At 41.1% G+C, this 17,090-nt stretch overlaps 2 protein-coding genes across 7 annotated transcripts in view; one reads left to right on the top strand and one right to left on the bottom strand.

Annotated features, from left to right (window-relative positions):
- Positions 1–1,636: 1,636 nt before the first annotated feature.
- LOC146440848 (microtubule nucleation factor SSNA1-like) lies at positions 1,637–7,325 on the bottom strand. Of its 2 annotated transcripts, none has more exons than XM_085050446.1 (3): positions 7,173–7,325; positions 4,082–6,203; positions 1,637–3,909 (listed from the first exon to the last, which is right to left on the bottom strand). In XM_085050446.1, the coding sequence occupies exon 2, from the start codon at positions 6,164–6,166 to the stop codon at positions 5,822–5,824; it is 345 nt and encodes a 114-aa protein (XP_084906572.1). In that variant the 5' UTR covers positions 6,167–6,203; positions 7,173–7,325; the 3' UTR covers positions 1,637–3,909; positions 4,082–5,821. The 2 variants fall into 2 exon arrangements, with proteins under 2 accessions (XP_084906572.1, XP_084906571.1); XM_085050445.1 differs by having other exon boundaries at positions 4,082–6,207; positions 7,173–7,322.
- A 262-nt stretch (positions 7,326–7,587) lies between these two features.
- Positions 7,588–17,090, top strand: part of WAC (WW domain containing adaptor with coiled-coil) — a 55,479-nt gene continuing 45,976 nt past the window's right edge. For 4 of the 5 annotated variants that reach the window (XM_085050444.1, XM_085050443.1, XM_085050440.1 and 1 more), the window contains exons 1-3: positions 7,588–7,994; positions 8,115–8,151; positions 9,520–9,715. In XM_085050444.1, the coding sequence (XP_084906570.1) occupies positions 7,954–7,994; positions 8,115–8,151; positions 9,520–9,715 (274 nt within the window). In that variant the 5' untranslated portion in view covers positions 7,588–7,953. The remainder of the gene's footprint in view (positions 7,995–8,114; positions 8,152–9,519; positions 9,716–17,090) is intronic. The other variant, XM_085050441.1, reaches the window with a different exon arrangement.

The following is a 17,090-nucleotide window of genomic DNA, read 5'->3' as shown; positions in this document are numbered from 1 at the left end:
AACTTATTAATAATCATGTAACAACAAAAAGAGAATACTACAAATAATATTTTGATCTAATTCTGAATACAGACAGAAAGATTTGATAGCCTTTGGGAAAGGAATATGATACTTTTTACTACGCTCAACTAAATCAAGTATATGAAGTGGTTTAAAAAAAAATGTAAATTACAAATCTGTCATGGACTATGATGTAAATAATTTTTCTAGAAGAGTCCCCACATATCCCATGTCAATGGAAAACCTCAAGCCAATTAGGCGAGCTCTGACTGAAGCAAGAGAACCTATGCATATGAAGCTCAAAAAATAACACCTATGAAGATTTAACTTTAAAATGCTCTGTGACCCGTCTATTAGGTATCATAATATTAAACATTTTTTAAAGTAAGTGTTAAAAATTGTTCAGCCTCTTACAATTTTTTGTAGTCTCTACCTGACACTCCTGTGTTATGTCTTGACTTAGGCTGGCCAGTAAACAGCTGTGTGTTTACTTCACACAAGATAATAAACAAGAACACTCAACACTGTTCCAAATCCTTCAGGACCAAGTACATACACTCTATCCATGAGTGCTGGTATGGCAGAGAGGAGAAGCCATCCCATGTAACTTCACAGGCCCTGAAGTGAGGTGTGAGACAAACAAGTTCCCATTGCAGTCAGTGGAATCACAATCAATCCCACCTCCAGAGCAAGACTGACAAGACTTTTTCCAAATGCCTTTTCTTGAACTTGATCACTGTCTACAGGTGCCCATTCTCCACTAATACAGATGAATCCTATTCCAAAAGCAACATTTTCCCATTTGTGATGTTCAAACTAAGTATACTGACAAATATTACTAGCTTTGCATCATGTCGCAAACAACAGGTGTGCTACAACCAAAATGCAAAGATTTTACACTGTTATTTTCAATCTTGCTAAATAAGACACCCAAGTTTGTACTAAAATTTACTAATTTTCTGTAGTAGTTAGTACAGCAAATCCATAGCACAAATAGACAAAAAAACCTGCAAATTGTTCTACCCCAGAAGATCATGTGAAACTATTTTTGAAACCACTACAAAATGAAAGTGTTCTACTAGCCCCTGTTCTACTAGCATCTTAGTTTTGTAAATACAGATTATAACACTGAACTACTTTTCACATAAATCCCACAAGCTAGAGCTATGAATTATTAAATAGCTCCCCATTCTGCAAGCTTGAACCTCTTCATGTTTTATCAACAGCTAACATGCAAGTAAATGGGTTTTATAGTTAGATAGTGAACCAAATTTCATCTGAAACCAACTCAGGTAGACAACCATCACGGACTACTCTGGGGCATCTACGTAATGACAGATTTAAAAGTAAAGGGGCAAAGAACAAAAAAACCCATCCCAAATTTAAAAAAGGCATAGAACATACACACAAGAAGTGGCCACGGTGCCTGACCCCTCCCCAGCAATACAACACACACTGACAAAGCAATTAGTGCACAAATTAAACCGAAGGCTAGTCTGTCCTTCACCCAAAAGAGAAAAAATACATCTATATTTAAAAACACACACATACATTAAAGCTAAAAGAGCACTCTGATTTTAGGAAAACTTGCCTACTCATCTGTTAAAAAAAACACCAACACACACACAAACAGATAAAAATTAAAGCATTTATTAATACTTGTTTGCTTGCTGCTGAGGAGGAGGAAATTCAAATAATAAATATATTACACAAAAGTAACTGTTTTGCCTACTTCTTGTGTAAAATCCCAAGAGTCTAGGATCTACTCAAAGTTAAGGCAACTGCCACAAGCTACACCCTCTCACTCAAAACTCTCCTAACAAGCAGAATCATTTAAAGAGTAACAAATAGTGGTCTTCTGCACAAGACTCATTTGATCTGTTGGCTAACAATCTTCTGACTATTCTTGTTACAGAATTACCTTGTTCCAATTTATCTTAATCCACTTAATTGGAGAGGGACACACTTGCACTTCAAGAGCTAGAAGGAATGGATACTCAATTCTGAAACAGCAATCCAAGAACCAGTCACCTGGCTTTAGGTTACAGCTTGCTTCACTGTTTGAGTGGACAATTCTTTAGATATTTGAAGATGCCTAGTCTTCCTGGTCTGAAGAATTCCTAGTCTGAGGAAACAAATCTCTTGCATTCACAAAGAGCCAAAAACCTGCCAATCCTCTGCCTAAACTCTCCAAGGTCAATCTGACATGCAGAATACATCGAATACAGAACTTAGGGTTCTTTATAAAACCCAAGCAGTTCACTGAGCACTGTTCACAGTAAAGCAACAGGACAGAAAACAGCACTGCATCCTGTGTGGGCCTGACAGCACACTTACCCAGCAAACAGGAGGCTTCAGATTCCACAGCCTCCTGCTGGAACAGAAAGAAATAAAAGACAGAAAGAGAAAGCAAAACACAGGTTGCCTTTTTTGCTGACTGTCACTGGGCTTAAAGGGGGAGACAGTCCAGACTTCACACGAACTTCAGATGATTTCTAAAATTTGACTGGATAGCAAGAACTGTAGACAGTACTTCAGTACAAGTACACTTAGAGCAGACAGAAATTAGGAGAAACTCCACCTTGTCTTTCTATCATTCCCCCTCAAGTTCCAGTCTTCCCAAATCAGGACTTCACATCTGTACCTTCTCTTTATTCCCTACTCCTAAAATTAGGGCCAACCCCCAGCCCACTTCACCTCCATTTCTGTAAGGTGATTAGCAGAAACTGCATGTGGGGACCTACCTGAACTGCAGGGTAAGCACCTCCAAAGAGAGACAGTAATGGGGGTGTGAATGGCTGCTGATATAAGCGACTTCAGCCAGTAGTTCCTATAATCACTTCCACACAGAAAATTAATTCAACATACCACCCACAAGCAGTTTCTTTGGTAACTGCCAAACTCTATCATACAGAACAAACTTCTGTTTACTTGCAAGGAGTCAACAGTTAAATGTTTTGAAAAAACTGTTGATCACTGCAGTTTTAAGTGCTGGGTACACATCCAAGAAGCATTGCTATAAAAGCAGGGAATCATCTCTTCCAGTTATGTTCTGTTACTTGGAAAGCAGGTAGAAGTGCCTTTACATAAATTCAGGACTTTAGACCAATGCTCTAGATGCATTTCACTAAATCTCTGAATCAAGCACAGGCAGGTGTTTCAAAAACTGTCTCCTCACACAGGAAGTAGAGTACAGGACACCCAACACAGCACTTTAGATAGGAACCCAACTTTTGTCATTAGCGCTCCTAGACTGTGAGTACTCAAGTAAAGCATCAAGTTGAACTCAAAATCATATAAATTCAAGATAAAAATTAAGTTGGGAATAAGTATGATACTTCAAACTTATGACCTATCTTATTTCAGGTAAACTTTCTGTTGCAGGCTTGCCCTACAGAGCTGCTGCCATCTGCAAATTATCATTTCTCTTCAGCAATACCGTGTACCAATTTAGTTTGCATGTCTTCTAAACAAATCAAAGTTGTTAAACAAGAGCTATTATGTCAAGATTTATACTATCTGAAAAAGCAGTGAAAACGGTTTACTACTTCAATAAAAGGATTCATTTGGGTCAATACAGAATAGAATGGTAAGCACTACTTTTGAGTAGCAACTCTGCAGGTGCACAATGACTGCCACACTTGGAGGTTATTCCAAAAATAGGCAATCCCTAGAGGTATATTATTTCTCTCCACTTTTAAATGTGAATTGAAATGGAAATTTTAGATTGGGGTCACTGAATGGAATTCTAGCAACACTTCAAGTTGTTATTTGAATGTTGAGAGGTTCCAGTGTGTGTAAATACTACCCAACAGTTCCATTTTCCCCTTAGTTTTGTAAAACAAAAAATTCAAGCATCTCCAGTATTTTAGTTTTGACACTAGAATAGCTAGTTAGACATAATTATGGCTGAGAAGTAGACTTTTTAAAAGTCTTATAAGGCTTCTCTTAAAACTTCTTTAGTTTTGTCAGCCTCAGCAGAACAAGAGGCATTATTTATGATTATTCGAAGGCAAATAAACCTGTAATTATTGTGTGAGAGCAATGCTAGAAATTAACTGTACTGGTCTCTATAAATGACCTTTCTATGATGCAAATTCTTTCACACAATTTCGAGTTCCATTGCAGATAATAAGAAGCAGCATATTTTTGCAACTCCGAGTTCTTGCTCTTTAGTTAATACTTTTCCTGAGTATTCCTATTTTGACATAAATCAGTTACTATGACCAGTCTAAGGGAAGACAGAATATCATAAAACATGCAGTTAAATAAATCACTTTTTTGCTACTAAAAATAGCAATATTTTTGTGTTTCACTTCAACATAAGATGGTGCTGAGTGCTGCAGCACAACAGCAGTACCCCTGAGATGATGCAGTTTTATCACCTCAGCATTACCCACCGGGAATTCCCCAGAATGAAGCCACTAGAAGTGCCATACAAGTAAACTCCGATTAGCTCAGTCACACTAATCCCTAATGCAGCATGGCAACCAGAAGAACATAAAATTTGCTTCCTATTATTGTTGAAGAGCTATTATTGAAACTATTCACATCTCCCTACTTGCACCTGAGAGACAACCCATTATCAAGTAAGGAGATTACAACTGCGCTTCTTTCAATTTAGTTAACTGGTATTGAATGAAGATTTGACAAAAAGACACAGCTGAAAAAATTACTGCTGTAACACACAAATGAGTGGGACAAGATGCATGTGTACGTACAAACACACACACACTAACAGAGAGGTTCAGTAGAAATAAAAACCAGCATTAAATTGGAATTTATGCCATGCTGTTATGTCATCCCTGATCTCTAAACTGAGTTCTATTTTAACATGCTCTGTAAGAATGTCTGATAGATTCAAACCACTTTTTATTTTCTTTCATCTGTATTTATTTCTCACCATTCCAAGATGGTCACTATTCTCTACAATCTAATTACAATTATTTAGTAGAACAGTATAGAACTAAAAAGCACTAAGAAGGCTTCCAGAAATTGTGGCTTTTAGCCAGGATTATCTTTTTTGGTCTTGTATTTACCTCTGTATTTTTAACTGGACCCCAGTGTTTTTTTCAGGACTTCTACTCACTACTGACAGTTTTTTGTTACCCCCAAGTGAATTATTGGTCCAAGCATGCATGGTGTAGCTGCCTGTGCACTTTCACCAAACCTGTCTTTCACTGCAGCACACCTCCTTTCTAAACAAGGCTTTGGAGAATAGCTTCAGAAGATGCATGAACCACACACAGTCTTACATTTTAAGCCTCCATGCCCTGCATTAGTCTTGATTTCTCACCTTATCCCTTTATTATTCAAATAGGGGATGATGGTAAACAGGGGCTGTTTTTGTGCATGCATCAGACAGAACTCCAAGCTCCTAGAGGAAGCTAAATATCTCATTTCTACTTGGTCCCAACTGCAAGGCCTAAGCATTTGTAAAGTGAAAAGAAGTAGTATCTGATAGACTTGCATCCACTAGTTTTCAAATAGTAATTTACCAGTAGCCATCTGAAGCCAACCAATAAAAAAGTATGGATTTTTTTTTTAAGTCTTGAAGCATCATGATGTCAAAACTGATAGTCTCATATCTGCCTCAACTACCTATTTGCAAAGTTTTGTAGTGTTCAATTAAGTAGATTTTTTTAAGCAAAACAGCAACTTTATTTCATCTATTTTCTAGTGAATTTAAAAATAATAAAACATACAGAAAGATTAGAAGAAAATCCCTCTCTGCTTGTACTGTTGCTGTAGGGTTCTGTGACTGACCACATTTCTCACCTAGTGGAATTTTAGCACTGGAGAGTCCAAACATTTGACTGTTTCACGTTACATTGGTTTTCAGATCCGGTGAATGCTTTAAGCTTCCCACTTCCTTCTTCAGGACATTTAGTAAAGTTCTAGAGCTATCCAAAATCTTCATGTAAGCAGCTTCAGTTTCAGCAAGAATTTTATCAAGATCATTCCGTGAAGCCACCTTTTGGGCCAGGTTTTCACATACACACTCCAGCTGTTCACTAAGGACTTGGATTTCATGCTGGAGTCTATTCTTTTCCTCTTCTGCTTGTTGGATTTGTTTGTTCAGCTCTTCTTTCTGCATACATAAATCTTCAATGCATTTCACTAGTTCATTATTGTAACCCTGAAGAACAGCTCCCTGCTGAGTCATCCTGCACTCCTGCCCTGAAGTCCCCTCTCAGCAACGGCTTTCTGCACTCCAATTAAAGAAAAAGAAACAAAACAAAAAGAAGACAAAAATCTGTAAGAGTGTTACCATTAGTAATGATTCACTAGCACTGATGGAGCCACGGGGCAAGGTTCTCCGTTTAAGGTTAACAAGCCCACTCCCAGACGTGCCACATCTCTTCCCTTTTCAGGAAGGGGACAGGACAAAATTTGGCATCTCTGCCCTTAAACCTTCACTGGAAACTGCTGGCTCCTATGATACCGTCATGGCAATGGTATCAAAGTATTTACAACATGTTTTACAATACCTTTACGCAATCCTGAATAGAGAATGCTTTGTACCTCACACTTCGAGGGCCTGGTCAAAAATGAGCAAGAATCACAGAATGGTTAGGGCTGGAAGGGAGCTCTGGAGATCATCCAGCCCAAGCCCTGGCAAGGCAGGGTCACCTTGAGCAGGTGACACAGAACGCATCCAAGTGGGTTTTGAATGCCTCCACAGGGGGAGATTCCACACCCATCCCGGGCAGCCTATTCTAGTGCTCTTCCACCCTCAACGCGAAGAAGTTCTTCCTCATGCTGAGGTGAAACTTCTTACGTTTTAGTTCAGGGCCATCGCTCCTCGTCCTGTCACCGGGCACCACCCCGAGGGGCTCAGCAGGCACTGCCAACAGCAGGGACTATTGCCGACACGCCAAGCGCCCGCAGCTCCCCGAACACCAGCGAGTGCCGGGGCCAGGACGAGCCCCTCGCCCGCCGCTCACACTCCTCGGGGGCCCAGCAGGGCCAAGGCCCGGCCGGCGCGGCCGCCGCCGCAGGGACATTTTAACACCCTCCTCGCCGCCAGCGCGGCCCCGCGGAACACGCGCCACGCACAAAATGGCTCCTGCCTGTATCTCGAGTGCCCGGGCGGAAGGGGAGGAGGGGGTAGGTAAGAGGAGACAGTCCCGTTCCTATCTCCCCCCCGCAATTCCCGCTGTTGCCCCCACCTGCCTGGCAGGATCGCGATTCCTCCCCACCGAGGGAGCGGCTCTGCCACCGAGGCCGCGCTGCCCTCGGCCAACCGGCCCCGTGCGCCCGGCAACGGCCGCGCCGGCCCGTGAGGGGTCACGGAAACACCCGAGCGCTTCCGAACGCGGCGCCGCCCTAACTGCCGCGCGGAAACGTCTCTCCGGAAAAACGCGATGTTTTCCGAAGACAGATAGCGCTCGAGAGAGTGGGCCGAGGCGGGAGGGGCAGGGAGGGCCGAGCGTTACGGAAGGAGCCGATGTTTGCCGAAGGGAGGGACTGAAGGGCGTCGTGCTCGGCGGAGGCGGCCGATGTTTGCCGAAGGGAGGGACTGAGGGGCGTCGGGCTCGGCGGAGGCAGCCGATGTTTACCGAAGGCAGAGTCGCCCGAGAGCAAAGGGGACAGAGGGGACGGAGCGCGTCGGAAAGAGCCGGAAAGAGCCGACGTTGACCGAGCGCGGCGTCGCCCGAGTTCCCCGGATGTAGTTGGAGCGGCGGCGGCGGCGGGCGCGGCGGGGGGAGGCGGTAGCCGAGTCGGTGCTCCCGGTGTGTCTCAGCGCGCGCGGGGCCGAGCTGCCGGCGTCTCCCCTCTCGAGGCGATGGGCCCGTGAGCGCCGCTCCAGCCGAGCTGCCCGAGCCGCCCCCTTCCCCCGCCCCTGCCCCCGGAGCGCTGCCGTCCCCGCCTCCCCCCTCGGCGCCTCTGGCCCGGCCGCGGCCGTGCCCTCCTGGTCCCCTCACCCTCACACACACAGGCCGGGCATTGATGGTAATGTATGCGAGGAAACAGCAGAGACTCAGTGATGGGTAAATCCACCCCCCGGCCCCGTGGGGCTCCCCCCCCCCTCCGCCATGTTCGGCCCGGCCGCGGGGCCGGTAACGGGCGCTCGCTAACGCCTCTCTCTCTTTCTCTCGCTTTCTCCTCAGCTGTCACGACCGCAGGGGGGACTCGCAGCCCTACCAGGTACCGTCGGGCCGGGAGGAGGAGCAGGGGAGGCGGGAGGGAGCTACTCCAGCGGAGGCTCCGGCGGCCGCCGCAGGCCGCGGTGCCGCGGCCGCCCCGGTCCGGCCCCTGGCGGCCCTGTGGGCCCCAGGCCGCGGGGCTGGGAGGCCAGGGAGGACCTGGCGCAGGAAACGGGGCCCCGGTGCTCGGCCGAGGCCTACGGAGCTTGGGCGAGCAGGAGCGGCCTAGTGCGACCCGTGCGGGGCTCGGGCCTGGGAGCCGGGGAGGGTGCGAGGGGCGGGAGAGGGAGCCGGGGTCACCTGCAGTGGAGTGGAGACCCGGGGGGAGGTAAATGTTTTTCTTCGAAAAACAAAAGGAGTCTTGTTCTTCCACCCCCCACCCCCTCCCCAAAGTCCTTTCTTCTCCCCAAAACTGCTGCTGTGGGCTGTAACCTGAGCAGGGCATGGGTTTAGACCCTGAACAACTTGGGGTTGCGAGTGAGGCTTAATTTCTGCAGTTGCCAGCTGCTAGGCATGTTCAGAAACCATCGGATCCCTGAGCTACCGACAATAGCCTCCGTTTCTGTAAGGTGGATGCTGCACGTCTTTGCTCTGTGTACTGGAGAAACTCAGTTGTCGAGGTTTGAGTCTGTGGAAAGCGAAATATTGTGCTACTGCTCTCTGTAGGCCCTGAATTGATCTGTTTTACTGCATTTCTGTGTGTTTGAATCACTGAAGTGCAGTACGGCAGTCCAAGGCAGCTGTCAGTGACAGTTCATGTAAATGTAAACACTTGCCATTCAGGAGTTCACGCTGCAAAACCAAGCAGGTCACAGTGAGGCAGAGCATGTTTTTGATAAAAACTTCAAAATGAATTGTCACATTACATAGAATTTATATTTTTTTAATTACATTTGTTACAGGGATGTTAAAAGACATGAAAAAAAATCATGTAAGTTCAAGGTAATGGTGAAACCGAATGGTCTTGGCTAGAGTATTGAGGACATATTCAAAGTTTACAGTGACTGAGTGTGACTTTCAGTTTGTATTCCTAGTACCAAGTGGAGACTTGTTCTTCTCCCAAAAGTGTGGGAGAACTGTGGCTCATTTTCTGAAAGTGTGTAGTCCATCAGTGAAAAGGTAGAGAAACTAGGTTTTTCTTAACAGTGAGTGTTACTTTGGATGTAACAGTGGGAGAAGGTGGTTTGAGTTCTAATTACAGAACTTGTTGCTTTAATGTAGGTAATTAAAACTAGAAAGACTAATGCTGATTTTTTTTTTACTAGGAAATGAAAATTAATTAACTTTTTTAAGTACTTTTCAAAGAGAAGAAGAAATCTCAGAATTTCATATCTAATGTGAATGCCTGTTTTCTTGTGATCTGTTCTAGGCTCTTAAGTACTCATCCAAGAGTCACCCCAGTGGTGGTGATCACCGTCATGACAAGATGCGAGACACCACAGATCCTTCACCACCAAATAAAATGCTGCGACGCTCTGACAGCCCTGAAAACAAATACGGTGACAGCACAGGGCACAGTAAAGCAAAAAGTGTGCATACTCACAGAGTTAGAGAGAGGGATGGTGGTGAGTTATCTTTAACAAACTTTTATTTAAGCAATCACTTATTTTTTCTCATTAAAATTAACCATTATCACTAAGGTGATGTCTTACACCAGATGTGCTTTGTACTCTGTAAGGGAGACTACAGTGAACCCAAAATGTGAGTTTTAGTTGAAAGCAATCATTTAGGCATTGTAACACCTATTAATTTTTTGATTTTTACAGGTCTGGTAGTTTTCCTTACAGCCCCAAAGACTAAATAAACATTTAATTTTATTTTTTTAAGTAGTATGTCTTACTTTAGATACACTGCAACATTTGATAACATGAAATAGTTTTTTTGATTTTTCATTAGCAATAATTATTGGCTGTTTTGGATTCTGTTAATAACTTAGTGTATTCTGGTGCTGTACTGTGTAGGTACATGCTCCATAGACTAAAGCCCATCAGAAATGAAAAAAGCTTCTTTGTATTTAGCTGTTGTGTAGAACTCTTATTAATCAGGAAATGATAATGAAAGGTAACACTAGAGCCTTTCTTGACAGGAGCTTGAAGAAGTGTGTTCACAATCAAGCCAGCCTCCTGTGTTTTACAGGTTTATAGACAGTAGTAATATCCCCAGTATTTTTTAACTGATCTTATTTTGTATCCCTGCTTCCTAGAAAAGAGTAGGATTTTCCAGGTAATAAGCAGTACTAAGGTTAAAAACAGCCAAAGTTTAGAAAATGGCAGTTACTGTCTGAATTTGGAAAAGTGTTTTTTGTTTTGTTATTTGGTCTTTGTGTCAAGTCACAAAGTGAAGTATTCAAGTAGAGAATTTGGAGCTTTATGTCAGTGCTTCTTTGTTCTGTATAAAGCTAACAAATTCTGATGTACATACACATTTATTGCGCACTAGTTTTACGTCATATAATAGTTACAGTAAAATAAAGGAAGTATCTTTCAAGTACTTTTTTAGGAAATACTAGTTTCACACCACAGATACGTTCATGGCACCCAACTATTATAAATCCTGTTTGTTTTTCCTTCTTTGACTTAATGCAGGGGCTCTGACTGTTAATGTCATAGATGTGTGTAGCTGGATTATAAAAACATGCCTCTTTTGTTAGTACACTGATTTTTGTTGTATGTGATCATAATTAAAACTAGTAATCTCAGAATTAAATGCACATGCAATGCCCATATGCTGCTATTCTGTGCTACTTTGGTGATGCAGAACTGTCCTCTTCTATTTCATGTTCACCTGTCCAAAGATATTAGTCCTACATACTCTTGCAATTCTACTTAGTTTTGCTACAGTCAGTAATTTTTTCTGCTTCAGCAGAGCTGCATTTAGTGGAATTATGCGTACATGAAAACATCTGGAGGATGAGGCTCTATATGGGGAATGCATTTGCTTATTTGTGTGTTGGAAGTGTTGTAAGATAGGGAGGACATTGTGAAGTTCTTACAGAGTCCAGCTGGATTTAATAGTTGGTGAATGGTCTGAAGCATGTGTGCATACAGTAAGGATGAAGGAAAATGAATTATCTGTAGTTTTGTAAGTGGAAGGAACACCATCCCACTGTACCTTCTCCTGGTTGTTAAGACAGTGGAAAGTTTCATTTATTTTGATCTGAAAGCAGGCATTTGCACATCATGTGTTAACAGACTGGAAGAAGGAAGTAGTCTTCAATTGTCTGATGGAAATTACTAATTTTAAAAGTTTAACATTTCTACTGTTAATTGTAAATAAGTGATTTTTTTGTGTGTGTCATTAGTAAGGTTAGCTTGGCCGCAGTTTCACCTTTGTAAAATGTATTCAGAACAAACAAAGTTAAGTTAAATCCTGTGTACTGTACATAGTAAACCAAAGCTGAGCAGATGTGGGCTGAAGGATATCAATTTGATGCACTGAATATTTCTGTCAGTATGAAGGTAGGTGTTACAATATAGATGAAATGCTGTAATATCAATGGATATTTCCATATTGCTAATATGCAAAAGACATAATAAAATTTATCATGTTCTCTGTCTGTTGAATTACACTGAAGGGCTGCTATTGCTATAGTATTCCCTTAGTTTTGCAATTACAGCCATGCAGTGGAAAAAAGAAGAACTTTACAAAAGTGCAGACATTTTTTATCGAAGCCTTAGTATGACTGAAGAGTATTAATTTGCTTTGTAATTGTCTGTCTTGTTTTTTTTTTTCTTTTTACATTCTTCAGAGAGGAGGAAAGAAGTTAGGTGTTTTTTATTTTTTGTAGTTGCTGTGTATTATTTTAAAATTGGCGCTGCTTGATTTGAAACTACTACAGGTGTTACTGCCTTCCTGTGATCTAGCTGAACTTAACAAATCTCACTGAAACATCTTTAGTATTTATTTTCCAAAACTGAATTAAAGTCCCAAACAAACAATCTCCTCTCATACCTCAGAAAACAAAATGGGACATAAATCCGGAGTATTACTAGGGAACATAAAGCCGATTTAACCTTATCTCTCCCTCTCAACTCAGTGTTTAGAAAGAACTCCTGTACATGTCGTGGTGATTTTAGCTGTGAAGTGAAACAGGAAGATTCAGTGGTGTAGCATGCTGATTCAGTCATGACTGGTTCATGTTTTTGTGGTAAATGCAAAATGTCATTTAAATGTCATTTCAAGATATAAGTGTATACATTTAAAATGTAAGAGTGGTAATTGATTGAAAATTAATAGCTCAAAAATGGTAGGATCACCTGTTAATATCTTTAGTATGTGTATAAAGGTATTTTTTGTAATAGCTTATTCTTGTAATATTCATGGCAGAATCTTTTGTAGAACTATAATCCATGGCAAGAAATTCAATTAAGGTTTTAAAACATGTGTTACGGGTAAGCCCTCCATACTGATACAGTGCAAACAAAGCATTTTTCAAAGTTGCTAACTGCATGGTTTCTGTGGAAAGAGACTGTGTACAGAGACAGTTGTTCTCTGGAGAGAGACTTCCAAGTTTACCTTGGACTAAACACGGTGGAGTAATTGCATGTTTTTGTCACATCCCTGGTTTCCTAAGAGTACTTGTACATCCAGCATATCAAAAAACTGCCTTAACTTTGTTCTCGCTTTCAGGTCCCTGTGCATGGGGGCATTGTCTGTGTATGCAAGTGTTTAAAACATAATGAACAGCTCCCCCCCTTCAGTGCATCTCTTATTTATAGGTCAGCTGCTATAGGCAAGTGTGGGGTTTGAAGAGATTAGGGGGTCTTATGAGACCAACTCGAGTGTGAAGTTTCTTAACAGTAACAAATAGAGACTTAAAGCCAGCATTGTTTATGGGGAATAGAACTATGAAGGGCCTTGTAGATCTGGAAAAATGTTTCCATTAAAGAAAAAGGGAAATACAAAGATTTGAGGGCTCTCATGCTTGAGGATGGAAGGCTGTTGTAGGTCTTTTTAAATGCATGAATGGCATGATACTGTTGTACAGGAAAGAAAATAAAGGGGCCAGATAAATAGGGTAGCTTGGGGTATAATGAAAGGGAAATATATATATATATATATAATTTAAGATTAAAAATGCGAGCTGCAACCTTTGGTAAAAAAAGGGCAAAGGGTGTTTGTGCTTTACTGTATGGAGCAGAATGACCCACTCCGACATACAGTAGAACTTCATGCAAGAAAGGTTAGTTCAGCTAAGCCACTTGTATGTGACTGTACCTTATTGTGAAGAAAATACTGCCTGTTTCACTACATTTATGTTTAAGAGACTGAAACTTTGCTTGCTTCATGCCATGATCTTTCTGAATTGCTTAAAGTAGCAACTGGAGAGTGTAAATGTACATGGCATGAAATCTTTACTGAATTGTGTGCTACCGTGCAATGCAGGCCGTTTTATGAAATTTGATTATAACTTGTGATATTTAAATTCCAAAGTATAATTGAAGCTTTGTGACTGTTCCTTTTGCACATGGGTTTTTTTTTTTTTAATTAACAATTAAGAACACTTGTCAGTGACCACTGTTACTGACTAATACAGTTCTAAGATTAAAAATCCTACTGCTATTAGAGGCTGAATGAAATACTTTAAACAATCAGTTCCTATTTTTATCAAAATGGTGGTGGGAGCTTCTGTTATTCTGTATTAGTTTGCTGTGTTTCCACTGGTTCCTGAAGGAGTCTAGAGTCCTCATAGCAAAGGAGCAGCTAGCAGCCCTAAACGGAGAACTGTGTTAGGTTCTTATGTTAGCAGCCCTGGCAGCAGAGGGGAACTGCTGATTAAATTAGTGTGATCATTGACCAGTGAAATAAACAATGAACAAGGTCTTAGCGCAGCTACAAGAGAATGGAAGATGCTTGAGCAATTGGCCTTGTAAAGAGGAAATCGCAGGGTTGGTGGAAAGAGGCAAGTCTGAGACTAATGGAACTTAGTGAAGGGTTCAGAAAGAATCTACTCCAGCTTCTATCTATGTGGTTAGTATTAACTGCTGTTAAAATAATTATTAGTTACTGTGAAAACCATTTCCTCGCTGTAACTGTATGGTCAAAGCTGGGATGAGAGAAGCCTGATCATAAAGGAGAGTGAAACATGCTTTGAATACCCCCCAACAGCCAAGTGTAGATTTAGTGATTCACGTTGCTCTTTCTTAAATGTTGGCTGTTTGGATGGCTTTAAAGGAGGTGGGGGTCAGTGGTTGGTTTGTTTTTTAAGATAAATAGAATTGCTTCCAGGACCATTCACCTTTTAAAATCTTTTCTCTGGATTTAAAAAAAAAAAAGGGAAAAGTAAGTTTTGGTTTTCTGATACTTATAAAAGCTTTCTTTTAAGTGTTACTAGTACTACTTCCTTCAGATAGGGTTTTAATTTTAAGTTTGCTTTCAAGTTTAGAACTTTTAGATAGAAAGTAGGTTTCCATTTGCTCAGTGGATTTGGCAGTATTTCTGAGGTGAGTTTTTGCTGGATCAGCTGTATAATCATTTTTTTGTGTTACTCTGTTGTGAGGATCTCTAGTAGAAAAGTTGAAAAGTGTGTGCTCGTAGAATCACAGTAAAAGATACAACTTGTGTTTTCTACTTTTTAAATCTAGAGGTTTAGAATGTTAATATTGAAAATTGCTTCTGAAAAGTACCTGCGAAGCTGGCTTTTAACTAGCACAGAATGGAAGATATAAACCCCTAATTTTATATTCTTGATACTACATAAGAATTGTGATATTAATATGATGGTATTAAATGCAAAGTCTTTATTTGTGTAGGTGGATGGAGTCCTCTGTTAACGAAGTTCAAATATCAGGTGTAGGTTGCTAGAATGAAGATGTATTAGTGGGAGACTTGGTCTGAAATGGTGGCTGCATGAAATGTTAATAAGCAGTGGTGTTTGTTTGTAACCTGTTGATCCAGCTGCCTCCCAAACTCTATTGCTATTAGAACTTTGACACTGGGAATTATCACTTTACTGTGCTAACATTATTTTATTTGTGCGAGTATAAAAATCAGATCTGTAAATAGATCTTCCGAAGATTTCCATTTATAGTTGTTCTCTGTAAGCAAATACATCCTAGTTTTAAGAATTTACTGGATTGTAAATGTAATATGTTCAAGTCAGTCTACCTGCTGGACCTGGTAAGCTTTTGTACATAAGCATATTTTATGTTTTGGAAAAGAGCAAATGCTGACTATATGCAAGATTTGGTGATTTTGCTTGTCTTTGGTACATAAGCTAATCATAAGGGAATGATTTTTACTTAGCATCATTCTTTCGTTTGCTCCTTGCCTCTGACTTTGCAGAAGTGGAATATACAGTTTACTAAACTTGTACTTTTGGGTTGCTTTTCTGAAGATGAAAAGAAGTAATGAAAACTATTCGTTTCTGGTGAGCTGCCTGCTACTAGGCCATAGTCAAGATAGCAATTCATAAATTATGTAGTTGTTTTTTAGTGGGAGTGCTCTGCATTCCCCAGTGGCCCTCCATTAGAATTAATTCTTTAACCATGTTTTGGGACATGGCTGCCTTCTAAGAGAAAAACGGTTTTTTGACAGTTCACATTTGTTTTCCTGGTTGTTTCTACCTATTCAGTGTAAAATATCCAGTAAGTCAAGTAACACTGAAGCAGTGCAGAACTTGGAAGAGAATGCGCCGCCTCTGTTTTGGCTGAGAGGTGATTTGATGCTGTAATAACTTTACTGGGAATAATAGGAATTTATTGGCACCCAACTTGCAGCGGTAACTGCATTTATTTACGAAGTCAGGCTTTTAGGCAATTTCATAGGCATTTTCAGGGAAAAACCTCTCACTGTACAGAGAGATCATTCCTTACGTAGCTCTTCAGTAATGAAAAAAAATGTACCAGCAATGAATGCTTACATTTTGTTATTCAAGTCCACTACCTGTTCCTTTATCCCAGTGATATTTGCTAGTACTATAAGAATGCTTTTTATATCTGTATTTTTCTTGTTCTACTCATGCAGGTTTGCTTTCCTACTAAACTAGTGTGGTTTTCCATTTGATAGCACAAGCCTTATCATACAGAGGATTCATGTCTGGATGTCATCATGCACCTGTATCCCTTCAGTAGTTCAGTCTGTTAAAAAAATACTACCAGGGAACTTGTGGGTTATCAAATTTTTCCTGAATATTTTATTGCTTTTCTGAAATCAGAGCTTTCTGCCTGCATTTGTATGTACAGGGAGTAATCTTAGAATTATACCGTAGTTTAAAATTTTTATTTATTGACATTTTTGTCAGAAGTGTTGTTTTGTGAAACAGGATTTTGAAATTCATTAATCTGTAGTAAGTGGAAAGTCTATGGCAACGACTAGGGAGCACCATTGCATCAATAACTGAAGTGTGAGCTTCTAAAATGCATTGCTCATCCTGTAAACTTAAACACTTTCTAAATTATTCAAAGACATCTCTTGAATGTGATATTCACCTATTTTCCTACTGTGGAAATTTTAAACAAAGGGTGAAATAGCCTGGAATTCTCTTACGTACACTTTTGCACCTCTTGTTTTCCTCTTGGGCAGTGTTTCCTTTTTTCTCCCTACTTTCAAGCATGTGAAGAAAGATGTGAGTTCCAAGGCATATTGTACTTGTCTGCTGACTGGAAGCAGACTCGTGGAGCACTTTCCAAGAATAATCACTGAATGGGTCAGGTTGAAAGGGCCACAGTGGGTGTGGTCCAAGCTCCCTGCTCAAGCAGGGTAATCCTAGAGCAAATGGCGCAGGACTGTGTCCACATGGACATTCTTGAGTATCTCTAGTGAGGAAGACTCCACAACTTCCCTGGGCGACCTGTTCCAGTGCTCAGTCACTCATGCAGTTAAGAAGTTCTTCCTCATATTCAGGTGGAGCTTCCTGTCTCTCAGTTTGTGCCCATTGCTTCTTGTCCTGTTGTTTGGCACTACTGAGAGGAGCCTGCATCCATCTTCTGACACCTTCCC

Source organism: Lichenostomus cassidix, chromosome 2, assembly GCF_008360975.1.
Source record: "Lichenostomus cassidix isolate B80296 chromosome 2, HeHo_3.0, whole genome shotgun sequence".
Classification (NCBI taxonomy): domain Eukaryota; kingdom Metazoa; phylum Chordata; class Aves; order Passeriformes; family Meliphagidae; genus Lichenostomus; species Lichenostomus cassidix.
This window is presented reverse-complemented; position numbering and strand designations above follow the sequence as displayed.